General features: G+C 30.3%; 3 protein-coding genes across 5 annotated transcripts in view; 2 read left to right on the top strand and 1 right to left on the bottom strand.

The window, feature by feature from the left end:
• LOC119676703 (cadherin-86C-like) overlaps window positions 1–20466 on the top strand; it is a 373671-nt gene that overhangs the window by 199119 nt on the left and 154086 nt on the right. The window lies entirely within an intron of this gene.
• Window positions 15850–17898, top strand: LOC119681363 (30S ribosomal protein S11-like). Its single transcript, XM_038094535.1, has 5 exons — window positions 15850–16106; window positions 16166–16299; window positions 16362–16462; window positions 16519–16584; window positions 17731–17898. The coding sequence occupies exons 1-5, from the start codon at window positions 15907–15909 to the stop codon at window positions 17836–17838; spliced, it is 609 nt and encodes a 202-aa protein (XP_037950463.1). The 5' UTR covers window positions 15850–15906; the 3' UTR covers window positions 17839–17898.
• LOC119681355 (kelch-like ECH-associated protein 1B) overlaps window positions 18964–20466 on the bottom strand; it is a 31117-nt gene continuing 29614 nt past the window's right edge. For 2 of the 3 annotated variants that reach the window (XM_038094526.1, XM_038094527.1), the window contains one exon: window positions 18965–20029. In XM_038094526.1, coding sequence (XP_037950454.1) covers window positions 19095–20029 — 935 coding nt within the window. In that variant the 3' untranslated portion in view covers window positions 18965–19094. Of the gene's footprint in view, window positions 20030–20466 lie in introns of all 3 variants that reach the window. The other variant, XM_038094525.1, reaches the window with a different exon arrangement.

Below are 20466 nucleotides of genomic sequence, written 5' to 3'. Positions count from 1 at the left end.
ACGAGTATAGAGGATGAGGTGACTTTGTGGATTATGAATTATAAGGTATAGGTTATTATTTTGTAAAAGAAGACAATGGAATGAATGAATAGCATCCTATGGAAGTAAATTAACGAACATCAGAGTTAACTTGATGATATCAGAAGAAATGGGCTAGTGAGAAGATAGTTGAGGGCTAATCTGTACTGAAAGAGAGCCTTAATATAATCTAAGCTAAAATAAAGTTGGAATTAAAATTGAGTGAATAAGGAAACAGTTAAAACAGTTCTCCTTTTTGGGTACGCTCGAGAATAAAAACTTCAGTAGGATCACACTATTCAAAAGGCTTAACCAGGTGTAACCAGAAAAATGTTGCGTGAATAAGAAACGGATCAGTTAATCCAAATCACAGTTTTGTACAAATTCCAGAATGATAAAATTTAATACTTTACTAATGAATAACACAAAACTACTCAAAAGTATTAACTAAAGTTCAATTAAAAAGAAAAAGATCAAACGGCCATCTCAGATTATCCAAAAAACTTGCGGAAGCTAGACTAGAATGAAATAACTAGACTAGGATTATATAAGTTAAGTATGTGAAGACGTAACACCGGCTATAAAGGCAAAAGCGGTTTAAAAAAAATTAGTCGGATCCGGTGCACCATAATTTTCCTTAAAAGACACTTATTAATATCATATATGGAATCTACATTTCTTGGAAAGCATTTGGCGTCCGTCAGAGAGAAACTCTCAGGTATAATAGACCCCTTCTCCACGCCACTGGAGACATACACGAAATAACGAAAATTATTTACACTTTACTTATGAACGCAAATAGTTTTTTCAACTTGATTTTCATGCCATTGAAAATCTAAAATATGTAAAAATGAGGTCATTCATTTCAAATCCAACTGAATTTTCTATACAAACTAACAATGAAAAATAACTTGCAATACAAAAAATGATAAAATACAGTCAGTACGAGTATTAAAGATATGTACTGGTAAAGCGTCTAAGCACTGATGACAGACAAAATTTGCGATATTCGCACAAAGAAGAGAGTATCTGTAAGATAGATGCATGAAATGGTTCGAGTATCTTTAGCTAAGTACATGCTAAAGTGTTTGTGCAGATATAAGCCAGTTTGTATGTAATGACCAAGTCGGTGTAGACGACGACGTTTATGTCGATGTCGAAGTCGAAGTCGACGTCAAAGTGGATGACGATGCATGAATGCTCCAGTTTTATTGTTAAATGGGTCGTACTCCGGTGCTGTCTCGGTTTATTTGCATTATATCATTTGTGTTGATTTCGTTTGGGGTATTTGTATCTGTGCGATTGTGCAAAAAATTGAAAATTGAAATAAACAAAAAGTAAATAAAGAGAAAACTGAAACTGTATGAAAAAATATTTAAAAGTTTAAATGCAAGCAATTCTCATGCAATCGACAAAGACAGTCAGTCAATGAACGTTTGATGCAAATAATCCCAAGTAAAAAATATATAAATAAATTTAAAAGAATTCCAACGAATTATAAAAGAAAAGAAAAAAAAGTAAAAAAGATATAGAAATGTGCTGACAAAGTTATTTTAGAAAATTATTTAAATATTTTCAAGCTTTCTGTACTGAGGTTTGGTTTTTTTTGGTTTAGGGATTTAGTCTAGATTTTAGAAATTTTAGATTTAATTAAATTTTATGGTTAAATTTTTCTATTTGTTTTTTTTTTTTGTGTAATTTATTGTGTAAATATTAATTTTTTCAACTATTCTTATTGAAATGTGAAGCAATAACTCTTTAGTTAAAAAATACACAATTTCGTAGGTTTGCTGTGAAATATTTCGTGTTAAAAATATTAAATATTTTTAGCACTTAATTCCTCACAGGTAAAACATTTTCAATCTTTTATAAACTTGTTAAAATTGTTAAAATTGTTTTTAAGCGGTAAATTTATGTTTACTTTGTCTACACCCAACACGTTTATTAAACACTTTTTTGCACCTGCAAGTCTCGGTCGTTATTTATCTCACAGATACTTTCATGTTTTGGTTTTGTCTAATAGCATTTGGCGGGAATTTTTTTTTTTGTTTATAGTTTTGTACTTGTATGAAGCAGTTTAATTAGCGTCTAATGCATGTACGTTATTTGCTTTATTTTCTCAAAGTAATTACACTCCATAAAACAAACTAAATACTCTAGCAATTTTCTTCTATTAAAATATATAGAAAATTGCTTAATATTCGCTTAATATTCGCTTAATTGGCATAATTTAAATAATCGTTACTTTACATATTATTTTAAAATATATTTTTTTTTATCAACACAAAATTGCTTTATAAGCCCCATAATAGATAAAAATCAGACTGGAGTAGTTTTGGAACTTATAATTTAAAAGTTGTGAACTATAATATTTCTAAATATAATTAACGTGCACAATATTTTTCTTAATTCATCTAGACATTCTATTGAGACAATCTATTATACTTGAATACTCTTAATAAGAACAGATATATTTAAGTGAACGGCATTGAAAGCTAGGAGTTTTCTAATTTTATAAGAATTTCAATGATTTTCTTTGCAATTTTACTAATTGATTAAAGTTAAAATTGTATAATTTTAAATTTTTAAAAACTGAACTGATTTGAAAATAATTAATAATCTTTTCTTTCTTATTTAATAACTTATACATATACATATTTGCACATGCACGCATATGTGCATTATAGCACCTGTAGCGAATAATGATACAAATATGTCTCCAGAATACTCATAACTACTGAAAAGTGCCCATTAACTATTGAACATACAACTAATAAGCATAAGGTAAAATATCACATGCAGCTGCAAATGTGATTTACTACTTGAAGACCGGACAATTTAGTAGCGTTGGTCATCAAAAATAGTTTTTTCCTGCACTATTCGGCAGCTCTTCTTATCAAGAAGTATGAGACTTATACTATTATAATTGGCACTATCAGTGGAATCAGTTCCAAAAATCAAGATAGGCACATTCGCTGTTACTAAATATAAAGATATGGATTATTCGAGCAGCTGAAGGCTTAGGATTTCAACAGACGTAATTTCTAACCAGACAGGCATGTTTCCGTGAATACTTGTTTTGTTTTGGATTTTTCTAGTAATCCGTAATCAAATAATTTCAAGATTCTTATGATACTGCACAAACTAATTGAAAAATTCAGCTTGCAAAGTTACCCCTAGTTCGAATAATTGATAGCTCTTCTTATTTAGAAATCTAACACAAGTACTATAACGCTTGGCAACATCGAAGGGATCACTTCCAAAAAACATAATGGAAGAATAAAAATGTATGGATAACCTAAGATACTGAGGAGTGTATGCGCGTAAGATGCGAAGATATTAAGTCAGTCCTTAATGGTGGCGTAGATGACAGCCAGTAATAAAGATCGGAGTCTGCACAAGGCTATTACCTCTGGAATGTTAAACATTGTCAGAATTAACAAATTTTTAGTATTTAAACACTACAAGGCGCCATATAGCGTGTCTTCTAACAAGAGAAATATGGATAAGATCAGTTCAAAGAATGGTTAATGTACGTGAATCGGGCATGCAGAAGGTATGGGTCGGTTATATTTTTAGATTTTTCATTCAGTTTGATACCAAAAAAAAAGTAAAAATAAAAAAAATGGAAAAGAACCAGCAATGAAAAGAAAAACAGGAAGAAAAATAAAAATTCCGTTACAACCAATATGAAATACTATGAAATAATCTAATAGATTATGCAAAATGCAAAAAATTTCGATTATTAATAACTTAAATATCAACATTCCGGGTGCATTTCATTTACCCCTTGAATACGCAATGAATAATGCAATAAATGCAATAAAAATTGTAAACAATAAATTCAACAAAAACATATTTATTATATATTATATATTTTTAACGTATATGATATAATCAAATGCCTTTATATATGTAGGTATGAATATCATGTATAAATTATGTACATAAAATTTATGAGTGTACATTAATTTGCAGAATATACTACATCTGCATAGTAAAAAAAATACTTAAGTTAAAAAAAAAATTAAAATGTAATAAATGTGTAATTCATATATATACTTATATATGAACAATATATAAAATATTCCTATCGATTATGTACATAGAAAATATACAATACAAGAGCAATATTGCTCAACAATTAATCTTGTATAAATTATTATATATTTTTAGCAAAAGTGAAACACGGTCCGATGTATTTTTAACATGTTCTTTACTTCGCTTTATTAACTATACTAAAAATGAATAATGAATAATAATTACAAAAGGAATATAGAATAATGACAGGCCAGAGTTGCCAGGCAATTAATATTTAAAAAAGTACTTTACATAACAACACCCCCTCTTAAAGTGCTTTTATTATGTGTAAAATATGACTTTAATATTTCATTCCTAATTTCCGTAAGCAATTAACATGCTTTTCTGTAGTGAGTCCTTTGGTAAGGACGTCTGCGGGCATTTCTTCTGTTGGCATATATTTGATTTTAACAGTGCCGTCGTTAACCTTGCTGCGAATAAAGTGATAACGAATATCAATGTGCTTTGTCCGTGGATGATACCTGAAGCTTTCCGTTAATTTTTGAGCGCTTTGATTATCATTAAAGATTTCAATTGTCTTACTTGTAATGCCAACATCATCAAGGACTGCCTTTAGATATAACGCTTCTTTTGTGGCCTCAGATATGGCCATATATTCTGATTCAGTGCTTGAAAGCGCTACTGTACGTTGCTTTCGAGCTTCCCAACATATCGCTGCTCCTGATATAATGAACGCATACCCTGAATATGAACGTCTATCGTTTAAGTCAGCGCCCCAATCAGCGTCAACCAAACCATACAATTCTTCATTGTCTTTCTCATACAATAGACCATAGTTGCTTGTACCTTTAAGGTATCTTAGAATTCGTTTTGCTGCTTTCCAATGTTCCACGTTATAATTTGAATTGAACTGGCTAAGAAAGTTTACAGCAAACGCAATATCAGGTCGAGTTGTAACAGCTAAGTACATTAATGCTCCTATCAAGCTTTGATAGGGATACATCTTCATAACACCTTCATCAATTTTTGTTGGTTTCGATAACTTAATGTTCAATTCTATGGGAGTCTTCACTGGTTTACAGTCTTTCATATTGAACTTTTCAATGATGCTTTTTGCATACTTCTCTTGTGAAAGAAAAACTTGATGCTTGCTTAAATTTTGATGAAACTCGATGCCAAGACAATTACTTACTATTCCCAAATCCTTCATTTCGAAATCATTCACAAGTGCAGCCTTTATTTCTTTTATACGAAACTTATTATTGGACGCTATTAGTAAATCATCTACATATATTGTCATCAAAACAATGTCGTTACCTTCACGCTTAGTGAATACACAAGGATCCTGTTGTACTGCACTTAGACCCATATTCTGTAGTTTCTTTGTCAATTTCATGTACCATGATAGCCCAGACTGACGGAGTCCATAAAGAGCTTTCTTTAATAAACATACAGGTGACTTACTTGATTTAATCGCCTTTAACCAATGCTGCGCTGTTTCTTTAACTTTTCCACACAATATTGTTGAAGTTTTTCCCACTGGTTTTGATGAAACAACTTTGTTCAGGAATGGTATAAGATAATCGGGAATTTCCATGAAGACACTCTCTTCGAGCTCTCCATTTAGATATGCTGTAATGACATCCATCTGATGGATCTCCAAATCCATTTTTGCTGCCAGTGCCGCAAGTAGTCTTATAGATGTTGAACGAGCGACTGGAGAAAACGTATCATGAAAGTCTTCACCTGGTCGTTGTGCAAAACCCTTCGCTACTAATCGTACTTTCTGTTTTCCGTCATCTTTAGTTCGAAGCACGAATCTATTCCCAATAACTTTTCGTGATTTCGGTCTTTCGACCACTTCCCATGTTTTATTCTTTAGTTGTGCCACCATTTCGTCTTCTAGCGCTTTTGACCAGGAATTTGTTTCATCGCTTTCAAGTGCCTCCAAAATCGTTACTGGAGTTTGATATGTAGTGAGAAACGCCATTTCACAATCTTCAAAAACGTTGTTGTCAGGTTCATCATCTGAATGGTTTTTATCAGCAATTTTTCTTACTGAACTTGTATTTTCGTCTTCGTTGGATGATTCTTCACCATTCCGATTTGACGTGTAATATTCTTTTCGAGGCCTACCGCGTGAATTTGTGCGAATAAGTCTCGGACGACCTCTTCTACGAATGGAGTTTTCTTCTCGCGTATCTGTATTTTCTACAATTTTCGGATTGACCGACAGTTTCTGATTTTCACAATTTTCGAACGCAATATCGATATAATCATTTGTTTGGCAGTCATTTTCATTGTTAATATAAATGTTTTCGTATTTATTATGATAGATATTTTTGTTTACGAACACGACATCACGACTTATTGTTATATTTCGTTTTGTAGGTGACCATAGCCGATAGGCTTTTGCTTCGTTTGAATATCCAACAAACATGTAAGGTTCTGACTTAGAATCGAATTTATCTCTAGTCTTATCCTTTTTTAGGACATATGCTTTAGAGCCAAATACTTGAAAATGTACAATAGTTGGCATTTTACCAGTCCACAACTTGTGCGGTACTACACCGTTCAATGCTTTTGTAGGACACCTATTCCGAATATAGCACGCTGTATTTATGGCCTCTGCCCAAAAATTTGGCGGAACTTCAGCTTGTTTCATCATGCAACGGGCCATTTCAACTAGAGTTCTGTTTTTACGTTCAGCAATACCATTTTGCTCCGGCGTATATGGAGCAGTTAAGCGTCTTTGTATACCAAATTTCCTCAAGAATAAATTAAATTCAGAATTAACGTATTCTCTACCATTGTCTGATTGTAAAGCCTTAATTCGTTTACCCGTTAATGTTTCTACTGCTCTTTTGTATTGCTTAAATACATTTAATACATCGGATTTTTGTTTTATAAAATATACATGACAATAGCGTGATTTGTCATCAATAAATGTTACGAAATATTTTGCATCCGAATTTGATGCTGTTCTCATTGGTCCGCACACATCACTATGCACGATCTCTAATAAATCACTTGTTCTAGTTTCTTTACTCTTAGGAAATGGTTTTTGTATTTGTTTTTCACTAATACAAATTTCGCAAGTCGGAAGTTTTTGTTTAGGATTTAATTTTAATCCGTGTACTAGGTTATTACTAGCCAATTTTTTTAAGATCGTTTTCATTTATGTGGCCCATTTTCTGGTGCCACTTTTCAATGTCACATTTTTCTTCAGCAACTTGTGCAAAATGATTTTTATTTTCAACAATAAAAAGATTTCCACATCTTTTCGCTCGAGTTATAACCTTCTGATATTTGTCCAATACGATTGCATCTGAAGGGCGAAAATGCACTTCATATCCGCTGTCTACTATTTTTGATACAGAAAGTAGACTTGTACGCAAGTCCTCGACATATAGAACTTCTTTAAGATCAATGTTATTATCACGACCGTATACGTCTACAGTTATTTTCATTTTACCGACGCCGTTTATACTTGTGTTGTCGTTTGCTAAGTTAAGCACTTTATTCGATTTTTGAAAGTCTGTAAAATATTCACGGTTTGCACTTAAATGGGCAGTACATCCACTATCTAGGCACCAATAATTTTCTTTTATTGAGCTAATAAATGCATCTTCAACATGATAGCTAAAATTATTGTTTACAGATTTTTCCGAATTTTTCAATTGCGTGTTATTTTCAGCTTTTGCTTTATTTTTACATTCACGTGCAAAATGTCCGATTTTGCCACAATTAAAACATTGTTTGTTTCGTTTAGAATCACTGTATCGTTTGTTTTGTTTTGCGTTTCGGCTTTTATTTCGATTTATGTATAGAGAGTTTTCATCACTATGTCTGTCTTCTTTTGTCCTTTGCGATTCAGCTTCTTCTAATATTTTCACTCGAAGTATGTCTGGCTTTGGCAGCTCGTCGCGCGTTTCTAACGCGCACCTGAAAGTATTAAAAGAATCGGGTAGGCTATATAGGAGCAGTATGGCCAGAAGCTCATCCCCGATGGTGACGTCAATTTCCTTTAATTTTGCCACGGCTTCAAAAAAATCGTTGAGGTGCTCTCTAACCTTTTCACCCTCCTTCATGCGCGAAAGTGCAACCTTTTTCAGCAACGTCGCCTTGCGCGCAGGCCCTTTTGATGAATATGTGGCTTGTAGTTTCATCCACATTTCGTTTGAATTTGTGCATTCTGCAATTAATCTTAATTCTGATGCACTTACTGATAACATTATATCAGCACACGCTTTCTGATCAAAGCTGATCCATTTTGCAGCCCCTTCGCCCGTTGGACACGACGCAGTACCTTCGACATATGACCATAAATCGTTTTTTATGAGAATAGCTTTCATTTGTAATTTCCATGTATCGTAGTTTTCCGCGTTAAGCGGTTCAACTCGAATCACCGTTCCCGACATTTTTATACACGTATTAAATCTACTTTTTATGTGCACGTGCTTTTTACTTCGCAGTGGAAGCGTGCTGGGCCCATAACCTATTATATATTTTTAGCAAAAGTGAAACACGGTCCGATGTATTTTTAACATGTTCTTTACTTCGCTTTATTAACTATACTAAAAATGAATAATGAATAATAATTACAAAAGGAATATAGAATAATGACAGGCCAGAGTTGCCAGGCAATTAATATTTAAAAAGTACTTTACATAACAACATAAATAATATCTGATGGGTGAACAGATTTCTACTTAGGAAAAGAGGGAAGGCATTGTTTATATTTGCTCTCTAAGTCTTTAAATAAATAATGTTTTTATAATGAATTTTTGTTAATTAAATTTGCTATTTATAAAATTGTTTTAAATATTAGTAGCAAATTTATATTTGCTAAAAAGTTTGAAATTTATTTAATAGGTAAAACAATACAAATTTGATGAAATTATTTAAAGATAACAATAATCATATTATTTTCCATAAATATATAATTAAATATTTAAAAAAAAAATAATAAAAAAATTTATATTGAACATTTTATTTTAAATTTTTATTTCAAAATAACAACTCAGATTTTTTATAGATCCACAAAAGTGTTCTAGAGCCTTTTAGTAAAATTAAATCAACTGAAACAACATGGCCCACCTACAATAAAAATAAATCCTCGAAACTCATCAAAAGAGACCGCGTTGAACACTGCAAGGCTTACTACAGTTCTTTCTGGTCATTGGTGTATAGGAACCCACGCAGAGAAACTGCGCTTTTCACATAATGCTCACTGCAAAAGTTGTGAAAACCCGTAGGAGAAAGAAATCATGATACATTTTTTCTGTGAATGCCCGGCTTTGGCGTTCAGATGATATAGGAAGATATTTCTTAGGAAGATACTTCTTTGATAGTTTATCAGACTGTTCATCGGTGAAAACGAAAGTCCTATTAAATTAATATGCAGATGATGCAGAGACGGCTTTGGCATGCAGATGATATAGGTTCTTATCGGTGAACACGAAAGACCTATTAAATGGATTTAGTCTCTACTCTTCTATACTACGATTCTTGTAAGGAATGTAGTAGTAAAACGGCTCATTGAAATACATGGAAGTTATCTAATGGCCTGCCACTGCAACCAACCAACCAATCAATCGCTAAGGCGTTTGAAAGTGTATGACACAAATATTTTTATAATTTTAATTTAAAACTTAAACTTAATATTATATTTTTAAAATATTTTATCTTAGTCATTTTTAATGCAAACTCACTAGACAACTATTTATCTTATTTAATTTTTATCAAAATTATAACTAAATTAATTTGATTTGCACTTACTTACGGCCTAAAGCAGTCAGTTACTTCTTGTCCATATAATCATAAGCATTTTCCTAAGTATTTTGTTTACATTAGATATACTTTTTTTTTGGAATGATTAAAACCTACATAGACTCATATCGTCATAAAGTTTAAAATATATTTTTATATATCACATACACAATGATTATATGTGCAAATGATTATATATACGTGTATTTCTTAAACAAGAGATAAGATTTTGCCGTACTGCCTTTTGGCCAAGGAAAGATAAACTTTTTGCTAAGTTTACTTAGAGTTCAGTATACATAATTTCAATTAACTTATTTGAGAAATAATTTAAAGCTAAAATCATAAATAAATAGCACATATAAAAATAATGAGAACTACATATAGTACAGATACTTCTACATACATATATTCATAGATAGATAAGAAATAATCGCGTTGAAATACATTTTTAGCTTTATTTCTTAACTTGGCCTTCAGGGCAAATGTAATCAAGATAATTTGTTTAAAATTGTTATTTTATTATAACGCGGCTTATTGCTGAGACAAGCATGGAAATTGTTTAAATAATTACATTTTTGAGGTGTGGTTACTGAGAAGAGCGAAATCAGGGAAAGGTCATTAAAAGATTGGATTAACATTTTCGAATCTTATAATATAAACGTGAGAAGGATTTCATAAGCGGAGAGAAGTGAAGATAAAAAATTAATAACAAAATAATTTAATTTTTAAATTAATAATATTAACTTAATTAAAAAAAAGGCGTGATGCTTCAATGTTTAAGTTTTCAGAGATTTTACTATGTTAACATAGACTTATCGAAATTTTTCAACATATTTTTATGCGGATTTTGTATGGATTTGTATGAAAAATGGCACATAGTGCTACATATTGGTCAAGTTAATTACAATAGAATAAACAAAGTCTATATAAATATAAATAGATATATATATATATATAACATGGTGTTATCCATTTCGGGACATTTATCAAATCTGATTATTATCCAAAGCATATGATAAATATATGATTTACTTTGCCATTTTGCAATATGGATCGTTTAACAACCGCTAAAAGGTTGTGAATTAGCTACCAAGATCATATGATTTGTCACCACTAAATATTTTTCGCCTAGTTAAGCAAAGGATTCTATTTGGAAGCATACAAACGTTATATAGCTGGATTAGCTTGTGCTGACAAGTTATCAAAAATTACAATCTTTGGTAAAGCACACTTAAATAACGTTAAATATCACACTTAATGACAGGGTCCAAAAAATATAATGAAATTTAAAAATATATTTTTGTATCCTCAATCACAAGTGTATTCTCAAAACTATAAAATGGACAACTTTTTATGTAAGTAGCATTTTTTTTAAATTTAAAAATTCAACTGAAGGAAAAAAAAAACAATTACTTATTTTTTAATTATTTCGAAAAAGACATCTTTAATCTAAACTTCTACTGTCAACTAAAGTGCTTTTAAATTTTTCTATCATATCACAATGTTCACACTTCCCAAAGCCTAAGCAAGTTTTATCTTTCATAATACGAACTGTCACTAACATATATCCATCGCTCTAGTAAATTATCTTATTTTTTAAATCCTAACGAGGTTTATCTTCAATGAAATGAACTGTCACTAACACCTATTCATCTATCTAGTGAACTGTCCTATTTCTAATAACCTAATAGAAACATCTTCCATGAGACCCAATGTCATTAATACCCAACTAATAAATTGATCTATTTTTAAAAGTCCAAGGGGGCCTATTTTCTATAAGACAAAGTGACACTAACATCTATCTATCTACCTAGAGAACTGTACTACTTCTATGATCCTAAAGAAACCTATCTTCTAATAAACAAAATGTCACTATTATCTATCAATCTATTTAGTGAAATTAATATTTTTTTTTTGTTGTTAAATCATTTTTAATCACTCAAAAAAATAGAATCAAAAAAATAGATTATTTAAGACTATATTTTTAGATATGTACATTACTAAATTTTTTATATAAAAAAATGGTGACCATTAGATGTTAAACATTAGGTGACCATTTATTTTGTTATTTATTATTAAAAAATAGAATTTAATTTAAAATAAAATAAATTGAAAAACACTTACGAACTGTGACCATTTTCGGATCGTAGGCACAAACTCGTCGCTCCACGGCAATAATTTTGCGTTGCACAACGCGTGTTCTATCGCTCACCACCTGCAGATCTCGGTGCAGCTCATCAAATATATCACTGGCTATTAGCACCAGTGATGCCAATTGACGCAACGCATTACTCAGCGTAATATTGCTGATGGAATCGAACTCGTAGCCAGATATAATTTTGGCAGATGTTGGCGTTTGTGGGGCACTTGGTGAACGATGCCGATTATTGCCACGTAAACCATGTGCGCCACCCAACGAACCACTGGCATCATCAATATTGCGCGGCAGTGTGCGTGTGGGTGAGGAAAGGAACTCAACATGTTGTTTAAGCTTTTTCATCGGAAATGGTGCAGTACTGCTTAGTGTTGGTGAGCCAACGATGTCTTCCGTGTCGGTGGCAAAACTAAAACTCGCTGTATAGCTGCCATTGGTCAGTGTGTGTGCCGCCGTTGGGTCATTATAGTCATTAGTCAATGCAGTATCGGTGCTATTTAGCAATAAAGGCGTATGTATAATGGCTTTTGTTATCGACGTTGTTGTTGTTAATGATGTGGCAGTTAAAAGCGGTGAATGTGGTTGTTGTAATTGTTGTTTATCTGTAATGTCCTTGACATTGCTTAATGCTGTTACGGTTGCTGTTAATGTCCTTGACGCTGCTGTTGTTGTTGTTGTCTCTCCAATATTAAGTTCTCTCACGTTTTCGCTTAATCTATTCTGCTCTTCGCTCAGTTCTTGCAGCTGCTGTTGGTGGTGTTGTTGTTGTAGTTGTTGTTTGCTGATGCAATTATTATTTTGACATTTGCCGGGTATGCATTGGAATCTTGTTATCTTAGCACCGGGCCCGGTGTCGCGCTTATTCGCATTCACTTGTGCAAGATTTACCGGCTGCACTACGCGCTGTACGAATGGCATTTTCGTTTGTTTGTTTATTTATTTAAAGTTGAAAATAAAAATATTTTTGTTAATTTAAAAACATTTTTCTAATGCAAAGGCGAACAAAATTTTTGAACTAAAAATTTTTATTTATATTTTTAGGCACGATTTCTTATGTTGGCACTGGCATGTTTTTTTTTTAATTTAATTTTTGCAGTTCAATTTTTACTCCACAAGAAAATCAATTCTACTTCATTTAATTTTTAACTTCACATTTTTGATTCAAATTTTTATTTTTTTTGTATTATATTTTATATTATTTTTCTTTATTTTTTCATTTCTGGACATAAGCCAAAATTCAAAAAAAAAAAGACGAAAACTGGTAGAACAGCTTTGGAGGCATAAATCCCTGCTGCTGTCGCTTTGCCGCTTCTCTTCGTTTTGTTCTTGTGATCGATCTTTGTTTTTTATGCTGCCATGAAGACCAGCTCAATTACCTTTAAACGTGTTTTCTTATGTTTCTTATGATATTCTTCTGATTATTATAAAAAAAAATTTTATTTTTAATAATTTTGAATTTCAACCGATTTCAATTGTTTGCTTCTGCTGAACTCCATTTCGAACTCCACAATTTTGGCAACTCAAATTATTTCTCCACGCCTCAACTCACATTTTAAGCACTTCACATAAATTATAATTTTTTAACATGAATTGGTTTAAAAAATTCACAAAAATATTAAAATATTTTTCTGTTTGGATTTTCCCTCCTTTTTCTCACAAAACAAAAAATTTAATTCGTAGCACAAAATCAAAATTTAAATATTTTTAACGGAAACAATTTTATTAATTTACACATTTAATACACACAATAATTTTTACAATTAATTAAGTAAATTTTTTAGGCTTACAACAACAATTTAAAAATATTTCATTGCGTGTTTTTTTTAATATTTACAATTAATTGACTATTCCATTAACATTGCATTGAACGCTTTTTTATTTACAGTGTAACTGCTACGGCACCTTTACATCGTTATTACACACCGGTCGACCGTTTATTACTACAGCTTCTCCTTTCTATGAAAGGCTCTTGCAGTAACAAAAATTTCAATCGCATTTGTTGTGGCTGTGTTGGTTTCATTGAATAATATACGCTCTCTATTGAACTAAATAAGAACTCAAAAATTACACAATCCAATCGGTTTATGAATGAACCAGTGCTCGTGTGAGCTCGAAAAGTAGCATTTTAAGTACTAATTTAGCAGATAACAAAATAAGTTGCTGTTAACTACATTAGAAGTATATTTGTAATATATATTTATTTATTTGTGAGTTAAGATTAAAATTAATTTTAAAGTTAACTATGAATAAGGGAGTGGACTAAAGGCTCCTTCGCCTAAACTAATTGTAATAAAACTTTATTATATTATTGAATTAATTTATTTTATTTATTATTCATACATAAAAAATATTTGTTTTATATTATTAGTATTTTAAGGTTTAAAGTAAGTTTTTATATAAAAAACACATTCATTTCTTTTTTTTTCTGTGATAAATATATGAATAATGTAATAATCAGAACACTAATGAATAAACTACTTAGTGTAATTAATATTAAATATTATTTAATAGTTTATTTTTTTATTTTTTGTCTTTGCAATTACAAATATAAATTTATATATTAAATATATATATATACATATATATAAAACAGTTATATATTAATAGCGGGCTAATTGGTCATTTAAATAGAAATAAAAAAAAGTATAATTTATTATTTATATTTAAAAACAAATTATATTTTATTCAAATGTTTTTCCGATATTTCGACTATCTTAAATTTTATATATAATTTTATACAATTATATAATTTGTTTTTATATATAAATAATAAATTATAGGATTTTTTTTAATTTCTACTTTTTGGTCGCAAATAAAAGAACAAAATGTTTATATATATAATATGTAGCATATAACTTTCTATATGATGAAATATATTTTTCAATGTATTCCTTAAATTTTTAAAACTGACTTATCGGGGTGTTGATGATATATATTTAATTTTTAGCATCAGTTTTCTTGTACTGTTGCTTCTTTTCGGTAAGATGCTGAATTTTTTTAAATTTGGATTGTGTGCGTGATCAGTGGGTTGTGCTTCAATTTGAATTTTTTCTTTATACTATATTTTATGTTAGATTGATGTGACGCCATTCATGTTTTTCACTTAAGTGTTTATTACTCTAACATATATGTATATAAAATCCATCACTACTGCATAGGACTTTGTGATATTTCTTTCATAGAGATTTTCGATTTTTTATTTTTGAAGAAATGTTTTACAATGTTTTTATATCTAAATGTTAATATGTTACATATATATGCGTTCATTTTAATATACATATTCAAATTTTTAAATCACTCAGAAAAACCACACATCTAAGTTTTTCTGATATTTAACTTTTATAGATTGTTTTGACTCACTGGTGCTTGGTATATACTAAAAAGGACCAAAGCCGCCATTTATAACTTCAACCCGCTTAGCGTTTCTCTTTGTTTCTTGTGAATTTTGTCTAATGCATTTTAAGAAATATACAATAAAAAGAGATTAAAATTAAAACTCAACTTTTGATATGCAAGTTTCTGTTATTATATATTATGACTGCTATATGCGTTGTGGTTTCTGTTGAGATTTTTATTTAGATTTAATAACTTGTATTTGGAATGTATTAATTTTAGTAAATATAATATCGTATATAATATCGTATGCATATTGTCTAAATTTTATTAAATAAATAAATTCAAACAAAACAATTATATCTCGCTTTGAATAACAATCCATGACATATGAACTTTAGCAGAGCAACTTCATAGCAACTAATTCAAAAACGTTACAATTTCAAGCACTGGTAACCCTATTCTCAACACATGTGTCAAAGTCAAAATCAGCTGTTGTGACATAATAATAATAAATGCTTGGTGCTGTCGGCTGAGATGATATATAATTTGTTTTACATTTTTAAATAAATTTTTTGAATAAAATAATGTCTTTTAAAAGCGCGCTCTCGGCTTTAGTGCAAAATACACAAAAATTAGTGATAGCACGAAACCAATTTCGTCACCTGCACTCGACACCATGTTTACTAAAAGTTGAAGATCGAAAAGAAATGTTAGCATCCATGCCTGCAAAGGACGAAGGTACGGCTGGTGAGAGATCAGTGGACATTGATACATTAATAGGAAAGTAAGTATATTATGCATAGTATATATATAATAAATATATTTATTGTTTTATATTGTTAGAAAAAAAGAAAAATTCTTTCCTAATGCCAACACACCACAGCAATTATTCAATGGAATTCCTTTTAGCGAATTACCAATTTGTAACATACGTGTCTCACCTAATAATACAATAATATCTGTTACCGATTATAAAGGTAAACTTTATTATAAAATGTTGAAGCCAATATAATAAAAAAATTATTATTACACCACAAAGGTACAACACGGTTTATACGCTCTTGTGGTATTGAAGGATTTAAAAATACGAGAAAGGGCACAAACATTGCAGCCCAGGCTACTGCAATAACAATCGGATCGGTAAATATTAAAATTATTATTACTATTTTCTAATTATTCCAACATTTTTATTATAGAAATCAATGGAAATTGGTTGGAAATCAGTACGTGTTCAAGTGCGTGGCTTAGGACCTGGAAGAATGGTAATTTATATTCACTAAAATATGACTTAAAAGTATTGATCAAAAATTTTAGAGATAAAAAAACAATTATATTTTTGTACATATTGTCCTAGACTTAGTGACTATAGATGTGTAACATGGATAAAACATATTTCAATTGAATACTCAGCACGTAATCCACTTTTAAAATATTTTCTAAATTTCGCTTTATTAAATCTCATTTCGGTTTCTCTTATAATATTCTTATTATTTTTAATTATTGTTCTTTCCTGTTTTATCAGTAGCTGTAAATGCTTACTATATTATTGACAGTTTAAATGTTTAATATGTTTAAATATTTCTCACATACTCACGTCTTAACTCCTGTTGGAAGTGTGGAACAGTGTTGTTTACGTGTGGTACTGGGATGTTGATCATAGCGCTTATGAAACACCCTCTTTTCCATTCCTTATCCTAAACAATTCCTTTTCTACTCACTTAACACCTACTCAGTTCATATCCTAACCTATATATTCATATGCCTTCGTTATTTCTATATAGATCTTCTCGGGCTATAACAATAACATCTATTAAACATCTACACCTATTGTATACAAATAGGTGCAATAACAAATGCTTGAGCACCGTAAAGTGTTTGTTCAACTACTAAGTTTTTTACATCTTTACTCCTGATTACTGGAATACGACCTCAGTCAGGTGTCTTTCACAGTCTAATGACTGAGATCTGCTCTACTAGTTCCTAAGAGCTGCTTTTAGTGGATTGATGTCTTACACTGAGGCTGTTGATGTTTTCCATATACTGCAAAAAAAACAGGATGTTCGAATATCTTGTTCTTGTTGTAGTAGCCCCTGGAGATCTATATGGCTTGCTGTGCTCGAGTTAAATGGTAGAATGCATGCATACTGCAGTATTAAAATCCTCAAAACTTCGGATAGTATGGAAAATATATAAAGCACTACGTCTTACCGATCCTCAATTTAGTTTCGATATATTTTATTGGCAGAATCTTAATTGAGAGTTTGAATTGGGAGTACTATACCTTCTTCATTTTTAAAATTAGTATTAGAAAATTTTTAATGTTACGGTTTTAAAAGCTAAATTATCTTTTTGTATGTAAGAGTTAATCCAACACACACATTGACGATATATATTTCTTATGTTTTCAGTCAGCCATAAAAGGTTTACAAATGAGTGGACTCAATATTATTTCCATCACCGACAATACACGCGTAACTTGGAATCCTCCACGTGCACGAAAACAAAGAAGTCTGTAATTGCTTTAATATTTAATAATTAATTTAATAATTATTATTTTAAAAATATTAATAAAAAAACACTGTGTTCACATTATGTAAAATTGTATATTATTTCATATCTACTAAGGTACATATTTTGACTATTAATTTAATATATTATTTAAATATATTTTCAATATATATTAATTTTCAATATATATTACTTAAATATACATATTTGAAATAGTATAAATAAATGAGTTTTGACATAAATATTTTTCTTTAAATTAATTCTTAGGAAATGAGAGGAATATATATCGTTTATTGCATAAATTAAAAAACTTAACTACATACAAATTGGTTTAATAACACTTTGGAAGCATATAAAATTAAGTAAATATTTATATATTGATATAAACATTTTAATAAAGTACAATAGATAAATAAAAGATATATAAAAGTTCTTTTATAATTGTTAAAACCTTTTGAAAATGAATAAAAGTTAATTCTTTCAAACATTTGCGTAGTTGCCTAATCGAATAGTGTCTATCAATTGCTAAAAATATATACATATAACATAATCTTTATTAATATGGTAAGATGTCTTAGTGTATAGATTAAATATTTACAAAATATTTATTATTTTGCTTATAGCGCTGATAATTCTGAAGAAATAGAGGAAGTTTACATAGTTTTTGTTTGAAACAAAATCATTCCTTACACAGTCAGTGGAAGTTATTCCAATGTTTTTTATAAACATTAACATTATTTTGGTATAATACATGAAGTTTTTTTTTTACATTTAATTAATATATATGTTTTTATATATATTATATTAGTTTTTAATATAATTGTAATTAATAGCTTAAAATATTTATTTAGATTATATTTAATGAGTGCCTTGCTTGTGTTTATATAATGAAATATATAAAAAATTTTATATTGGAATGATTATAATCATTTTTGGAACTGTTTAACCTTACGTTGTTATAATTTAAATATTTACACAATTAAGTTCAGATGTATATAATACAAATAATTTATATATTTGATATATAATAACAGTATAATTTCCCTATTGAGTGAATATCCAACCTTCATACATATAAACATATATATATGCTTAAATCTAAACGAATAAAAACGTAACATATTTACAATAAAAAATTAAAAATATAATTTTTTTTTGTTGCTACTTAAGAGATAAATAATTTGTTTTCTAACTAAGAGCTAAACCGCACTAATCCAGAACACTAACTAACTACAACCAAATATATTACTTTAGTTTATTGCTATCATGACACTGCCGAGTCTTTTTTGTTCTTCTCGCAAATGGAGCTGACAAATTGCCCAATCATGTTACCCGCAGTAGTATTCTTGAATGCTTCAAAAATGCATTTGGACTTGCAGTTACGCTTACATACATCTTTCTTACAAACTGGGCTACTACTACTTTGCTCCTCTTCCGCAATCTCCGCAATATCCGCGATCTCCATACTCTCCTGATGCTCTTCACTCGGAGGTGATGTACTATGCGAACTTGTGCTCGGTAAAAACCTTTTACATATCGTATTATTATAATATAGTCCTTCTGTTACTGTGATTTTAGGGTTCTCTATGGCACATAACCGGCTTCGTCGTTTTCTCCCTTGAAATGGTTCTAATGTAAAGATGTTTCGCATAGATTCTGTCATATGAACACTTTCGGATATATTCGAATTTACTGGTTCATGTTCACTTTCACAATTTCGACAGCCAGAACTTCCAAAAGATGTATGGTAATGCGTATAACTGGAAGAAGGTCGATCTGGTTTACCGTAGCAACGTGGATTGCTGTCACTGCTATTATCGTCGGACTTTGAATTGCCATCGCCACGTTTAGCACTTTCACTCTCAATGCAATCCATAAAAGTACCTACACAAGATGGTTGGTAGATAACAGCGGATGCGTGTCCAGAACGTCCTGAACTTAGTGGTGTGCCTTGTTCCCAAACATTTGTTCTTGGATCATAAACCTCAACTATAGATAAAAATGTAGAGCCATCGAAACCGCCAATGGCATACAACTTGCCATCCAACGTGGTTAGGGATAAAGCACTACGCGCAATTTTTACTGGTGCCACAATTTCCCAAGTTTGATTTTCGGTATCAAACCGCTCTACTGATGATAACTGACGTGTTCCATCGAAGCCACCCACAACGTAAATGAATTGATTGATAGCTGCAACACCTAAGACATAAAAAAAGAAAATATATTATTAAAGAATATATATATATATATGTGTTATGAATGATTGGTAACATGTTAATGAGTAATGATATCACTGTCAACTCATGAAAACCAAAATTATTAATACATTTTCTTTTGATGTGATATATAATGTGTCACTATAAGTAGTGGCGGAGTCAGGGGACGATATATTAAAAAGTCATGGGTTAACAGTCAAGAGTGGAACCTATTCCTTTATCCTCCCTGGATACGTCATTTTGTAAAAGTGTATTGGCTATACTTTATACAATGTGTAATGTCTGAAAGTCGTTATCAATTAGTTTCAGTTTTACAGCCATTATTCGCATTGAGTTGCATTATCAGAAGAAGTAACAAGATGAAAGAGTATATGTTAATACTAGTATCAACAATTTTACTCAGAGTCAACTATTGCCAAT

Source organism: Teleopsis dalmanni, chromosome 2 (genome assembly GCF_002237135.1).
Source record: "Teleopsis dalmanni isolate 2A chromosome 2, ASM223713v2, whole genome shotgun sequence".
Taxonomy (NCBI): Eukaryota; Metazoa; Arthropoda; class Insecta; order Diptera; family Diopsidae; genus Teleopsis; species Teleopsis dalmanni.
Note: the sequence above shows the minus strand (reverse complement) of the source record. Positions and strands in the feature narration are given on the sequence as shown.